Source organism: Lytechinus variegatus, chromosome 11 (genome assembly GCF_018143015.1).
Source record: "Lytechinus variegatus isolate NC3 chromosome 11, Lvar_3.0, whole genome shotgun sequence".
Lineage (NCBI taxonomy): Eukaryota > Metazoa > Echinodermata > Echinoidea > Temnopleuroida > Toxopneustidae > Lytechinus > Lytechinus variegatus.
Genome location: NC_054750.1, coordinates 10,697,534 through 10,712,291, shown reverse-complemented (window position 1 = coordinate 10,712,291; position 14,758 = coordinate 10,697,534). Strand labels below are relative to the sequence as shown.

Genomic DNA, 14,758 nt, shown 5'->3' with positions numbered 1-14,758 from the left:
GCCCCCCCCCCCTCCCCAAAAAGAGACTCCTGGGGCGGTATTCTGAAAACGTTCTTATCTTAATTTTGTTCTTATCTACGTCACTTTCTTAAATTGGTATTCTGAAAACGTTCTTATCTTTTTCTTATCTTTTGTTCTTATCTTTGTTCTTATCTTGCTCTCCACCCAATGCTGAGCGCGTAAATTTACAACTCGCGCATATAATACCAAAGCGCGCTAAAAGATAAGAACAGAATGTAGATAAGTAGTATTCTGAAAACGTTCTTATCTTCTTTCTTTCTTATCTTTCACGATATTTAAGATAATATCACATCTCACGATGTCCGCGTTTTTTCTTGCTCAAAATCGATGGCCTCTAGTAGTAACAAGTACCCACAAGTATTCCTCCCACCATTTATTTCATTCACCCTTTATTTTGCCCGTCTCTTCTTTCTATCCCTTCTTTCTTTTCCATTTTTTATTCCTTTCTATCTGTCTGTCTTTCTTCCTTTCTTTCTATCTGTCTGTCTTTTGTCCTTTCTATCTGTCTGTCTTTCTTCCTTTCTATCTGTCTGTCTTTCTTCCTTTCTATCTGTCTGTCTTTCTTCCTTTCTATCTGTCTGTCTTTCTCCCTTTCTATCTGTCTGTCTTTCTTCCTTTCTATCTGTTTGTCTTTCTTCCTTTCTATCTGTCTGTCTTTCTTCCTATCTGTCTGTCTTTCTTCTTTTCTTTCATTCTTCATTTATATCTTTACTTTTGTTCTGTTTGAATCTTTTAATTTATTTTTTTTCTTTTGCTTTGTTTCATTTATACTTCATCTTTCTTCCTTTTTTATTTTCCCTTTTCGTTTTATCCCTTTCTTTTTTTTCTTTACTGAGTCTTTTTTCTGCTTTCCCCCCGTTTCTCTTCCTTTTCTTTCTTTTTCTTTTTTCTTTCTTTCTTCCTTCACTTGTTTGTAATCTTTATTTTTCTTCCTTATTTTTCTTCCATTCTTTCGTTTTTATACATGCTTTTCCTTTTTTAATCATTCATTTCATTTTCCCCCTTTTTCTTCCTTCCCTTTAATAATTCTTAATTTTTCTTATTTTTTTATTTCTGCTTTCTGACACTTTTGTGTCTTTTTTTTACTTTCTTTCTTTTTTTTCTTTATTTTGCTCATTCTTTTTTCGTTCGTTCTTTATTTACTCTTTTTCTTTACTTTCTTTCTTCTCTCTGTCTTTCTTCTATTAACTTTTTCTTTATTCTTTCCATTGATTTTTTTCGTTTTTTTCCCAACTTTTTATTTTCCCTTTCGTTTTCTTTTTCTTTCTTTCTTTCTTTCTTTCTTTCTTTCTTTCTTTCTTTCTTTATTTCTTTTTTCTATGAATTTACCTTTCTTTCTTTATCTTTTTGTAGTCTTCATATTTGCGTCAAATTTCCTTTCATTTTTTTCTCTCATCTTTATTTCTTTGTTTAATTTTCTTTTTTTCTCTCTTCCTTCACTTTTTACATTTTTATTCCCTTTTTTCTCTTTCTTTTTATTTCTTTCTAACTTTCTTTCATTCGTTTTTTTTAGACCTTTTTTCTTTTTCGGTTCCTTGTTAATTTATTTTGTCTTATATTAGTTTGACCTTTTTCTATTTTTGTGTGTATTCCTTTTAGTTAATTTTTTTTCTTCATTTTTGTTCCTTCACTTTATCATGGATAATTGTTCTATTTTTTTCTTCCTTTTCCTTCTTTTATTCATTCTATTTTCTTTCTTTTTTATTTTTGAATTCTTTTTGCTTGCTTTCTTTCGTTTACTCTTTATTTTTTCATTATTTTCTGCTTTGTCCCTTTCATCTTTTTTTTCTGCTTCATTCTGACCCTTTTCTGTCTTCTTTCTTTCATACCTACTTACTTTCTTTCTTCATATTTTGTTCTTTATTCGTACCTGCTTTATTTACTTTTCTTACTTTTTTTTTGCACGTGGACGTCTCGAAATAATAAAATCAGTCATTGCGTATAAAATGCCTATTTCGCGCAATGCGCCAGAAACGGTGAACGCGCAGCGCCCATGATATTCTCTTCACATAAGGAACGCTTCTATTGGTTAAACTGCCAATATAAAGCGCATTTTGATTGGTAAAATCTTAAAAATGGGCGTGTTGGAGATAAGAAGGGGGCAGTCCTTACAGAGATAAGAACGCGTTAAGAAGATTTTCAGAATACCGATTTGCAATGATTTTAGCGTCTTCTTATCTCAGTGAGATAAGATAAAAGATAAGAACAAAGATAAGAACGTTTTCAGAATACCACCCCTGGGGTGGTATTCTGAGGTCATTTTATCTTTAAAATATTTTATTTTATCTCTTAAAATGAAATTGGTATTCTGAGATGAGATTTTATCTCTCAGATAAAATTTTAGATTTTATCTTGCGTATAAATTTTATCTTGCGTATCTACAGATGATATGCAACAGAACAATGCCTGCGTACACCTACCCATCGCGTATCTGGCCGTTGCAACGCAGATGATGTGCTTGCGCCCATGTTACTTTGAAGAAAAAATAAAATAAACTTAAAAGAGGGTAGAGGCTATTTTATCTCTGCGACGTTTATTTCACCAATATTTCTAGGTGAATTAACACCAAATGGTGACATAAAAATGAAGAAAAATTATATATTTATTGAGAATAACACCTTAACGTTGTTCCTGTACAATCAGAGAGTATTTCATAAAACTTTTCTTGACTAATATTGTCTTTGAAATGATGCTTGAAAAGATGCGATACAGACCTCGAAAAAAGATGAGAGCATTGTCCTTTTTGTTAAAAAGAAATCTCTGTAAAGACGCGCGAGCGTATAGTGCAAGCGTATTTGAAGTCAAAAATTAACGCAATCTCACTCCTTTGCCACACCTCCTTGTGGAATGGATTTCCATTGGTTGACTGACACGAAAGAGCTATAAAAGCGCGTTTCTAATTGGATATTGATTATAAAGTAGGTGTGTCTTACAGAGATAAAATGAAGATAAAATGGTTCTCAGAATACCAATTTGGAGAGATTTTAAGGGCATTTTATCTCACTGATTTTAACGGAGATAAAATATTTTATTTTATCTGAGATAAAATGGATCTCAGAATACCACCCCTGTACGTTTGAGCTATAGCAGGAAGACTGCGCTGCCCAAGTCCGACAAAGCGAAAAAAAAGGTGATAATTTCAGTTAGTTGCGCAATGGGGAAAGTCCTTGTCAGCGGATTGCTGGAACTTCGTTAAGTTGATCAAGATCAGGACAAAGACGACTAAAATAAAGTATCAAAATGGTAATGAAACGAATTTCCAGTGATTCAACTGACGAAATTAGTACTCTTATCAATTTTGTGAAGAGATGTTGTTTGTGAGTGAATAAAATTGCAATAATCTGGCGTGACCGATGCGAGTGCTCTTTCGCATCCATCGTCCAACCAAATATAGCCTACCGTTCTGAACCTGCACCTCCCCGCAGTCGGGATAACGCCAGCTGCCTAGTCCACGTCCTGGACGATTTTTACTGATTGGGCAACACACACACGCCCGGGCCCGCACCCTCCACTGATTCACTTACCCCCAGTGATTCACCTTACCCACTGATTCACTTTCCCGTTTCATATGACTATTCAGGGTGTGTGTATGCGTGTAGTGTTATGGGGTTGTAGTGTGCTGGGTGTTTGGTAGTCGTGTCGTACAAAATAACAACAGTCCAGGAGGTGGACTACCAGCTGCCCCGCGTGCGGGCTGGGCTGTATAACCATTATTTTTTTCTACGGGCTTTATGATGAGAAAGTGCACTCGCGCCATAGAGATATATATCTATCACTAGCGCCGTCTAGCCTTGTATGCTTGGCACCCGCTTACGCTTGATTTTGTCAGTAAATTAGCTAAACTTAACCTTTCTATTCTACATGTTCTAGTTACACACATTTACATTATCTAGTATTACTAGTTCTAGTATATTTTAGTTATAATAACCTTGTTCATTGAATGAGTGGTATCCTACCCTGTTGTGTGTCCGGACAGCTTGTGCGTCCGGATGATTAATTTTACTTTTAGAAAGTCATTTGGAAAAAATTACAAGTGAAGTTTCATCAATTTTTAGTACAAAATGTTTGGAAATATTATAAAGAACCAAATAGAAGAGGATTACAAGCTTGATCTTGAGTCTTGACAAGTATTGAATTCATATTTTTAGTGTAATCCAAAAGACAAAAAAGAAGGCTTTAAAAAGAGAAACTGTCCGGACACCTGACCCACCCCCCCCCCCATCCAGGGTGACCAGACGTCCCGTATTTCCCGGGATTGTCCCATATTTTGCTCCTTTGTCTCGGCGTCCTCATAAACCCTTCCCGGGACGCCTATTTGTCCCGTATTTAAGAATATTGAACAAAATGTAGTTAATATATGTATTTAAAAGTGATGAATTTTCATCAAATAACTGACAGATGACGAAGCAGAGATAACAATGAAACTAATTTGGAGATGTAATCGGTGTAACAAATAATATATTATTGAGTTTTCATAACTAGATCTTGTTGTTTCAGCTTTCGTTTTGAGTCTTGTTGTGTATGATATGTTTCATCTAATTTTTAAGTTTGACAATGTTTTACTTTGAAATTTTATTGTCTAAAACATTTTAGTTTTTCAAAATTCTAAAAATGTATCAAGCACCAAATATCATCATGATTTTTGTTAGATGACTGGATTTTTTGTTTGCTTGAATTTTTAACTTTTTTCCTCTTTCTTTTGTATCATTCTTTGTTCATCTTTATATCCTTCCTGCTTGCCCTTTTTTGTTCCATCTATCTTTATTTCCGATCTTTTTTTCCCTGAAGCTTTCTCTCTCTGTTCATTTGTCTTTCTTTCCTTCTTTCTGATTTCCTTTATTAAATTTCATTTTCTATTTCCTGAATTCATCTTTCTTTCCTTAAACTTTTCTTTGCTTCCTTCTCCCTTTCTCTCTTTTTTGTTCTTTCTCTCCTTCCATTATTTTCTCTTTCTTTCATTCTCTCTTCCCTTCATTCTTTCCTCCTTTCATTATTTATTATATATTTCCTTCTAATTCTTTTCCCTTATCATTTCTTTCCCTTCCTTCCTCCCTTCCTGTTTTCTTCTTTCTTTGTTTGTTTCTTTCTTCCAAAGAATGAGGGAAACATTTTTCATTCCTTCATTCTTTCTTTTCACCCCTTTTTTCTTTTTTCCCTTTTCTCCTTTATTTTGTCTTTCACACATTTATTCATCTTTCCTTCCTTTCTTTCTTTCTTTCTTTCTTTCTTTCTATATTCATTTCAAAGAATGACGGAAACCTTTTCTCTCTCTTATTCTTTATTTCATCCTTTTATTCTAACTTTCTTTAATTTTTTCTCTACATTTTCCCCTTCAGTTCGTTTTTTCTTTCTTTTCACAAGTCTTACACTTTGTATTTTGTTGATCCTTTTTGTCGATTGTCCCGTATTTCATTTTGTGAAATCTGGTCACCCTGCCCCCATCTATTACCATTTGGTCTCATTTGTACTATTAGCCTACTCATTTTTTTTGTATTTTGATTTTGCCTAAATTATACTTGGCCAGACCTAATAAACTTACTAACATCACCGTGGGGGAGGAGGGGGGCGGGGGGCTTCCACTTTTTCCAAAACTGTGTACAAAAACATAAAAATGACCATAGGATTGTGATTTTTTGCATAGTCAGCCCCTCCCCCCCTTTGAAAACCATTCCGCAGCCCCTGCATCAAATATTTATTTATATTTTTTGAAAGTTTTGAAAAGATTTAATTCTAGTGACCAATTTGGGTATAACAGTACCAAGATCTATCAATATCATATGTCTGCATGGGTTCTCCATCTGAACAACAAAATTGTCAGGAATATCTTAGTTCATTACAGAGCAATTGTTTTTACTTTGAAAAAACTTCCGTAATTCAGTTATTATTCCAAAAATAGTTAAGGTATGATTGATCTGAGAAACACAAATGAGCTGATAAAGTACTGAAGTGTGATTTCAAAAATTTTCTATTTTAGCATTTCACCATTTTTACTATTGTATTTCCTTATGTTAGAGTATGCCGTTCAAAAATACCTCCGCAACCAGATCCCAAATTTGGTCGGAATCTGGCAGAGCCAGAGGGATCCAAGAGTTTGACCTAATGTGAATGTGAATACAAAATTAGCCCCATTGAAATCAATTTATTATTGACCTGGTTCTAATCTTAATGTTGTGAACCAGGCAAATAATACATTGACTGTATTTTATATGAGTCTAATGATATGTATTTATTCTATTATTTTATCATAACAATGTTCATTGAATAACTGGTATTTATTAGGCCATATCTTGAGCCCCCATGAATTGATTTTTAAAAAATTCTGCTGTTTTTCATCATGACCTGCGAAGCTATGGTATTAAAACATTGAAATGTGAAATAGTTTTTATTTAGTGATGTCATCACTTTGGTGCTCTATTGAGCCTAGAGGTTTATGTCACATAATGGGCTATCCATAGTTAAATCACAATTTTACACCAGACTTTGAATTAAGCCCATGTTCAGAAAACAGCTAGGCCAATGTCTATGGACAGCCCAATATAAAAATAAATCATTGCCTACTACTATTTTTATTCATTACAGAAAGTGGAAGGACAGAAGACCATGCTTCACGAGTTCTATTCGCTGCAGGAGGAGCGAGTCAGGGTCTACCATCTATTAGATGAGTAAGTTAATAAGAAGACAATGTCATTAATCCTGAGAGCTTTTTTTTATTAGGTTTAATTAGGTTTCCATATTTTTTCTTTCCTTTGCTGCAGCATAAACATCTTTTTATGATGGATACCAGCCACTGGCGGATCCAGGGGGGAGGGGGGGGGGGGGCACAGCTGGCCCTTGCACTCTTCCTTTTGAGAAGCAAAATGAAAATTTGTAATGTAAAAATGTCATCAAAACAGAAGTGTGCCCCCCCCCCCTTATGAAAGTGAAGACCTTTTGTTTTTGCTTGTCACATTTTTTTTTTGATGAAATATCAATTTTGGGTGAAAAATCTTTTTTTTTGCTTGTCAAATTTTTTCTTAATTTCTTGTTACCCTAGAAAGTAGCCCTTAAAATCAAAGAAATAGCCCCCAAATTCCACTATTGCCCCAATGTGGAAAAAAAGATAGCCCCTAAAAATGATTATTTTCTATCCTGGATCAAACAATAATAGTTTGATCAAGGCGGTTTTAGCCATGATGGTGTTTAGACGATCTGAGAATTAGACCATCTGTTCTTAGGCCATGCAGTTTTGCAACTATCATAATTAAAGGACAAGTCCACCCCAACAAAAAGTTGATTTGAATAAAAAGACAAAAATCCAATAAGCATAACACTGAAAATTTCATCAAAATCAGATGTAAAATAAGAAAGTTATGACATTTTAAATTTTCGCTTAATTTCACAAGACAGTTAAATGCACATCCTGGCTGGTATGCAAATGAGGAGACTATGACTTCATCCACTCACTATTTATTTTGTATTTTATTATATGAAATATGAAATTTTCTGATTTTCTCCTCATTGTCAGTGATACCACAATTCCTCCCTGAACATGTGGAATTAGCATCATTTAATACTATATGGTTCAGTCAAGTTGGTCCTTATTGTAAAATCTAAAAAATGAAATATTGTATAATTCAAACAATAAAAAAAACAAAAGAAATAGTGGGTGATGGACATCATCGACTGACTCACATAGTTGTGCATATCACTGTTTTGGTGAAAAATAAGCAAAACTCTAAAATGTCATAACTTTCTTATTTTACATCCGATTTTGATGAAATTTTTAGCACTATGCTGGTTTGATTTTTCTCAATTTATTGATGTCGGCATTTTCCTGGGGTGGACTTGACCTTTTATTTATGCTCTAGTTGAACACTTCATTGAGAACAATGTAGCTCATTAGACATCTTATTCTAGGCTAACATACATTGTACACTCATGTAATTTCTTTGTATTTGTTATTCTGATACCTGTTGTATTTATGCATGTGAATCTGTGTTGCATTGATTTCCTTTGATTTAAATTTAGTATTTTGCTATCAACATTTCAGCAAATATCATAGCTTTTATTATGGAATAGATAAAAATTGACTAGCTAATGACATTGTAAATAATCTTGTAGTATCAACATGCCTGTAAGCCAGTCGCATAGAGAAAATAAGAAAAAAAGAAGACATACAGTATTGTACTGTATGAAATTTTTGGCTTGTGCCATCACGTTGGGTTACGCGTTTGCCCGATCAGCGTGATAATCTTGTAGTATCAACATGCCTGTAAGCCAGTCGCATAGAGAAAATAAGAAAAAAAGAAGACATACAGTATTGTACTGTATGAAATTTTTGGCTTGTGCCATCACGCTGGGTTATCACGTTGATCGGGCAAACGCGTAACCCGACCATGTTAGGAAAGGACCCTCTATATTCCCGAAACGTCAGGTCCAGTTTACCCGACTATTCGAGAAATGGGCACCCTAAATTCCCAAAGGTTTGGGTCCAGTTTACCTGATATTTTTTCGAAAATTACAGCAAAATTATTGAATGGTCAGGTTAACTCGATCAGGTGTTTCGGGAATTAAAGGGGGTCCTTTTCTCAAATGGTCAGATAAATGTGACTGCCCGACCCAACGAAACAACCCAAAGTTTTTGTATCTTTTCCACACATTCTATACAGAGGGCATAAAGCATACCTAGGGACATCCCCGGACTATGACTTTGTTGCGTATCGTCAGATTGTACACGACAGGACCGAAGATTTCAAGCGTATCTCACAGAGGATTATCGGCATAGAGGCGGCGTTTCGGGAGCAGTACCAGAACATTGCCATCGCAGATTGCTTGAAGAAGATACAGGAAGCCGAGCAGGACAAACTTGAAAAGGTTTGAAGAAAATTCAATTCAGTTTGAAGTTTGCTGCAGATTTAGGAATTTGAAGAGGGTTAACTTGAAAAGATTTTGGAAAATAATTGTGTGTTTAACTATGGGCCGCCCAGCATTTTGCGTTGTCTCATAAAGAAAGCATTATCAACTCTCCTTTGCTTTGTTACAATACCCTGTTGCAGTAATTTTTCAGCAACTTAAAAAATGCTACCAGCTGCAGGATGAATTCTCCATTGTTTCTTGATAATTTCTTTCACAGGAGATCATGTGCATTGGCTACATTGGCAATGTCTTCTTCTTTAGAAGAAGACATTATTTTTGGGTGTTATTTTTTTTTTACAAAGTTTGTTCCAAATTCTTCAGATATGGAACTACCCACGATTTATAAATTCACAATTTTTAATGAACACATGTTTATAGAAGGGGAAATAGATAATAGTTGTGTTCCTCTAAGATTTTAATGCATTTTCAAACATGAAATTGCAATCTTGTTTCCAAGATTGGCATCCCTGCTTTGAGCTATGGACTGTTTTCATTCCGATGATTATTTTTAACTGCAATCTTTTCATACTACATGTATTTGTTTTTGTAGACTGCAGCCCTTCAACTGACCAAACAGAGATTGCAGGATGAACCGGGAAATGAGGAACACAAGAGGGAGCTTTCTGATCTCAAACACAGGCAAGTTTCATTATTAGATCTCCCCCCCCAAAAAAAAAATGATAACAGTTTTGCCATTATGCATAGTTCTTGAGTGGTTCATGATAACCATTTCCTTCAGTTTATTCTTTTTCACTTTTCTAGTAACTGATTTGGGAAGATATATTCATTAATTTTTTACACCTGATGCATACTAAATTGTATCCAGTGCAGTGAGGTTATTGGCACCAGCTTTTTTGCCTCTTCAATCTCTCTTCTTTGCAACATCTTCATCATTCCCATTGTCCTCCACATTCTCATTATCTTCTATTCCTCTTCATCTTTCTTATCCTTTTTATTTTCCTTGTCTGAGCTCTTCTTTCCATATATCTATCTCTCATTTTCATGTTTTTTTAAAGGGGGAGTGAACTGTGTTTTGTCTCTCCTTGACTGTGTTATAGATACATAGTCTTAAAATATACGTTTTTTTTACTACTACTCCAGAGTCAGAGAATAGATTGACCTATAATTGTATTTGTAAAGAGAAACTAAAATGTTATAAGAGGAAAAGCTTTTGTTTTGCTACTTAGTAACATAATTATTGCGGTATGAATGTATTGAGTAGTTAATTAGCATATGTTATCATTCAAGTGGGTCTAAATTGCTAGACTACAATAGTATTAGGGGTCAGGAAACTGGCCAGGTATGAGGAGTTGAGGACTCGAGATGGCGCTATTGGTTCGTATCTGCCTTAAGTACCAAACATTATCCTGTAAATCCACCATGTCCTACTAAATCACACTAATTTGCTTTGAAATTATTCAAATGTCCTGGGGGAGTTGTCGGACCAGACATCTTTGATTTTGATTGGCTGAGGACTAATACCATGGTAATGTCGGATAAATCGTCTAACAAGTCCTTTCGTGAAATGCTCTCTTGTTTTGAGGTTTTCCAAAATATTCCAAAGTCAAAGAATTAAAAGAAGAGTATGATATCAAAATATTCTCTTTGTTTTCAGATTGGCAGGTGTGATGGAGAGGATAACAGATGCAATGGAGGATCTGAAGTATGAAACCGATGGGTTATGACATCATCTCTTATATAATCAATGAACAAAGCCTTCATGAGGAATAGTATCTGCTGGACGAAGAAACAATCGTTGCCTTGATGACGAAGTACTCCATGTATGTGTTGTCTCGTGGATGATCAGCTGGATTAATTCCTTTAAAAATGGAATCAAAGTGTGAAGATTCTCATATGAATGGCCTGCGACAGGGTTTTCTGCTTTCCCCTCCCCTATTCAAGTACTGAGGTCATGGATGATCAGCAAAAGACGAGGAACACTTCGCTTTGGCTTTGAATGCTCAATCAAAAATTAAACTGGGTTGAATTTGTGATATTGGTTGATATTCTCAAAGACAATGGGCCCACTTCATAAAATTTAGTATAATCACAAATTTGCCATCTGTTAAAAGTAGGCCCACTGAAATCCTTCAATCTGCTTGGCTGACAGTAAATATGTTATAGATATTGTGCATTTGTTATTATAACAAATCTTTATGAAATAGGACCCATGCATTTGGTGGCAATGGATTGATCAGTGAATCTAGCTTCCGATTAGTCTGCAGGCACAGACCTTCGGTGCTTCACATAGTGCAAAATGGAGAATATGAAGTAGAAGACTATATCCACTCATGCCCTGTGGCTACTTCTACATTAATTTTGGAGTAAAGTCTCCATCATAGACATGGTATAATTTGTTAACCCTAAAAAGACAGGGGGGGGGCTGATTCAGCCCCCCCTCGACATTTTTCGCGATAAATCCGCTGCGCAAAATTTTTTGTCTGCGTCACTCGCTGACTTTTTACTTTCAAGTCTCATGCAACTTTTGAGACCAAAATTGTGACCCCCGCGTACGCGGTTCCGAATTTACGCAACATTTCGTAAGTGCATGCAGACCCAAAATTACTAAAAAACGTGAATTTGCGTACAAATCCAATGCAAATAGCGTTTTAAGCCAAAATTCATAAATGTATCATTTTTTTCCTTTTACTGCTTAAAATAGATTAATTTTATCTTTTTTATGGTCAAAATAAAGTCCCTGACAATTTCCATTGAAAAAACAATAAAAAACAAAAAGTCGAAAAACAAAGAAATACATAAAAGAAATTTAGAAAACAATAGAATACATAAGAAAATAAATGTGGTGTTGAAATTTTTTTTGAATAAATTTGATCAGATGGCTGTCTAGATTATGTGAAACAAAAATTAGCATTTCAGGGGAATCATATTATTAATTAGAGCAAACTTATGATTTTACACATAAATTAGCATAATTAATGAGACATGAGTTTTTTTGCAGAATTTGATGTTAGTTTTGTAGATTATGCCATGGGTAACGCATGTGCCAATTTTCGTCGCAATCGACGGCCGAGATCATAAGGGGGGGCTGAATCAGCCCCCCCCCCAGTCTTCTTAGGCGTTGAAATAGCCCAGTCTATTTAGGGTTAAGTTGTCATATTTGAGTCTGTGCATGCAGACTAGTTTCCAATCATTTTGGGCATATAGTCTCCATCATAAACATGGTATTTGCTTTTTTAACATGTCAACTTTGAGTCTGTGCATTCAGACTAGATTCCAATCATGGACCAAATATTATATGTACCGGTACACCTACACTACACTACCCAATCTTTTACCATCTTGTTAAATAAAACTTATGTCAAATAAAGAATGAATTCCAAATTCATATAAAATGACCTTTAAACTATTTAAAGGTTTTGTGTTTTAACTTGTCATTAGCAAGTCATAAAAATAAGATGATGTATCTATTTTTCTTGACGAATGAGGATAATTTTCAAAGGTTCAAGTGTCATTGAAAAGTTTCAAAGATGGTAAAATTCATCTGTTTTTCTCAAATATAATCTAATGGAGTGTGGCAAGAAATTTGCAATCAATTGCAAGAGTGACTTATGGCCCTATCACATCGTTCCGTGTAAGCCTTGCGGGTGACTGTTTTTGCTACCCGCAGGTCGGTCGCAAGCCATCTGCATTGACAGTATCTCGCACGTACATCACACCCAGTTGCCCGCAGGAGCGCATGCAAGTCTGATTTTCTTGCAGAAAAGTTTTGAAGATACTCAAAACTTTGTTACAGGTGAATTGCGGGCAATCGCCCACAACGCTTGCATGGAACGATGTGACAGGGCATTTAGAGTCCTGCTCATACGCTGACGTGCACATGACTGTAACACGCGATCTTATTAATACGCATAAGTGCATGTCCTCTTAAAAGATTTGACCAATGCGTTGATACCTTTTAAAATGCATGCAACAGGAAATTTTAAGTTGACTCTTAGGCCCGTATTCTGAAGTCAGGTTTAAGTTAAACTCAGGTTTAAAGTTGTGGTTTAAGTATGGGAAGCCAAAAGTATCAAATTTGTTATTAAGTTGTATGTTTCTTATGTTTACTGTGCTCTTTCCTGATTCATCGATGGTGAAGCCAATAATCCTTTTATACTTCCTAGACAATTATGAATGATTTGAGAGCCAAATGAGCTGAAGTATGATGTCTCTACTGTTCAGTGATTTATGTAACAATTGGCTCGCCATACTTAAACCACAACTTTAAACCTGAGTTTAAGTTAAACCCGACTTCAGAATATGGGCCTTAGTCACTCTTGAATCTTTGAAAAATAAACTGTTTATGAAATATAAGAATGTTTATTGTAATTTATGCAAATAAAACAAGATCACAGGTCATTGAAATTAATTAAAATTTTTCATTTAAATTTAGTGGTCGGAAATGTTGTTTTTCGTGAGTGGTGGTCAGAAATCTTTTGTGCCGATTGGGCCAACCACATATCACTGATCTTGACCTGTCTGAAACACCTCTTCATATATACAACCGATATCGTATATAAGCTTTTAAAAGACCCTGACCGGGGTAAAAACAACCATACATCAACAGAAATGTAATAATTCATAGAATAGAAATATACCAAAAATATTACATATATTTCCTTTCATTAGATAAAAAAAATAGAAATAAAAGAAATCGCTCCTCCTAAACTTGTTTCGATTGAGCACTCCCAGGTCGCATGAAAATGATGACGTCATGATGTGTATGGAGGGTCGTGATTCCATAGGATTGTGTAAAAAAAAATGGTGATTTTTCTTATTTCCAGATTATGAATTCAATTTTTTTTTTCATTTTCAGATGAAAATGACAGTCACAATTATTCAGTGTTCAAATGGAGGGAAACTTACTAACTATTCACTACTTTTTTGTGATTTTTTTGTTTGGCTCTTATTGGGCCTAAATTGATGTTGGGAAAAGTTGCTACATATAATCTGAATGCAGATAGAATTGAAATCTGCGCCATATCAGCAGGAAATGAAATATGGCAAAAACAAGTCCAAAAACTGTAGATTTCATAAATTCAAGCATGCAGGAAAAAAATATGTGATTTCACTCTGTGATAGAAGTAAAAAAATAAATGCATAATCTGGAAAGCAAAAAAATCACCCAGTTTTCTGTGCGCAAACCTATAGAATCACGCTTCTCACACGTGACACAACGGTCTTGAGGCCGGTGAAAAGCACAATAAAACCATTTTGTAAGCCCGATAATTGGAGCTGTTAAGCAAAATACCTGTTAAGCGGTGAAAATGCATAAAGCTTACATTGCTGTATTTAGTAAGTCTATAAACTTTCGATTGGTATATGATTTTTCTATTTTGGGGTCTGGTCTGGGGTTTTTCAGTGTTAACGGGGCTGATGTCATGTCCCCACTTTCCTCTTTATGTAATTACATGAAATTATTTAGCTTCATACAGGTCTCTTTTTTTTTTAACCAGTAGTCCAATTATTTTCATTCTTGGAGGACAATTTAATCATATTTTCAGCCTAGATTACCCCTTTAACTCTTATTCCTCTTCCACTCAAACTTTCACATTCTGTGCCTCTTATTTCTTCTACAAAGTTATAAATACCCTATTAATGTGATATTGCCCATATTAAACCTCTTCTTGATTCTTGTGGCGGTTGTGGGTGTTTCGTAAAGTTACGCACGACTGGAACATGTTCTACGCCGGTCATAAATCACATAGGGCTATCACATAGCCCAAGAAAGGATCACCAGTCCTGCGTAAAAGTCAATCGTAACTTACGAACAGCTTTATGAAATGCCCACCTTGACCACAATAAGTATGCATGACACAGAAAAGGAAAAATTGCAATTGTC

General features: G+C 35.0%; 1 protein-coding gene across 1 annotated transcript; it reads left to right on the top strand.

The window, feature by feature from the left end:
- Window positions 1–3,157: 3,157 nt before the first annotated feature.
- LOC121424479 (required for excision 1-B domain-containing protein-like) lies at window positions 3,158–11,346 on the top strand. Its single transcript, XM_041620177.1, has 5 exons — window positions 3,158–3,264; window positions 6,601–6,683; window positions 8,670–8,874; window positions 9,467–9,555; window positions 10,532–11,346. The coding sequence occupies exons 1-5, from the start codon at window positions 3,262–3,264 to the stop codon at window positions 10,599–10,601; spliced, it is 450 nt and encodes a 149-aa protein (XP_041476111.1). The 5' UTR covers window positions 3,158–3,261; the 3' UTR covers window positions 10,602–11,346.
- The last annotated feature ends 3,412 nt before the right edge of the window (window positions 11,347–14,758 follow it).

Bases quoted from the DNA above. Each gene is read 5' to 3' on its own strand.
- LOC121424479 (XM_041620177.1), top strand. The intron at 6,684-8,669 runs GTAAGTTAATAA...CATTCTATACAG, and splicing joins GTCTACCATCTATTAGATGA to AGGGCATAAAGCATACCTAG. The intron at 9,556-10,531 runs GCAAGTTTCATT...CTTTGTTTTCAG, and splicing joins CTTTCTGATCTCAAACACAG to ATTGGCAGGTGTGATGGAGA.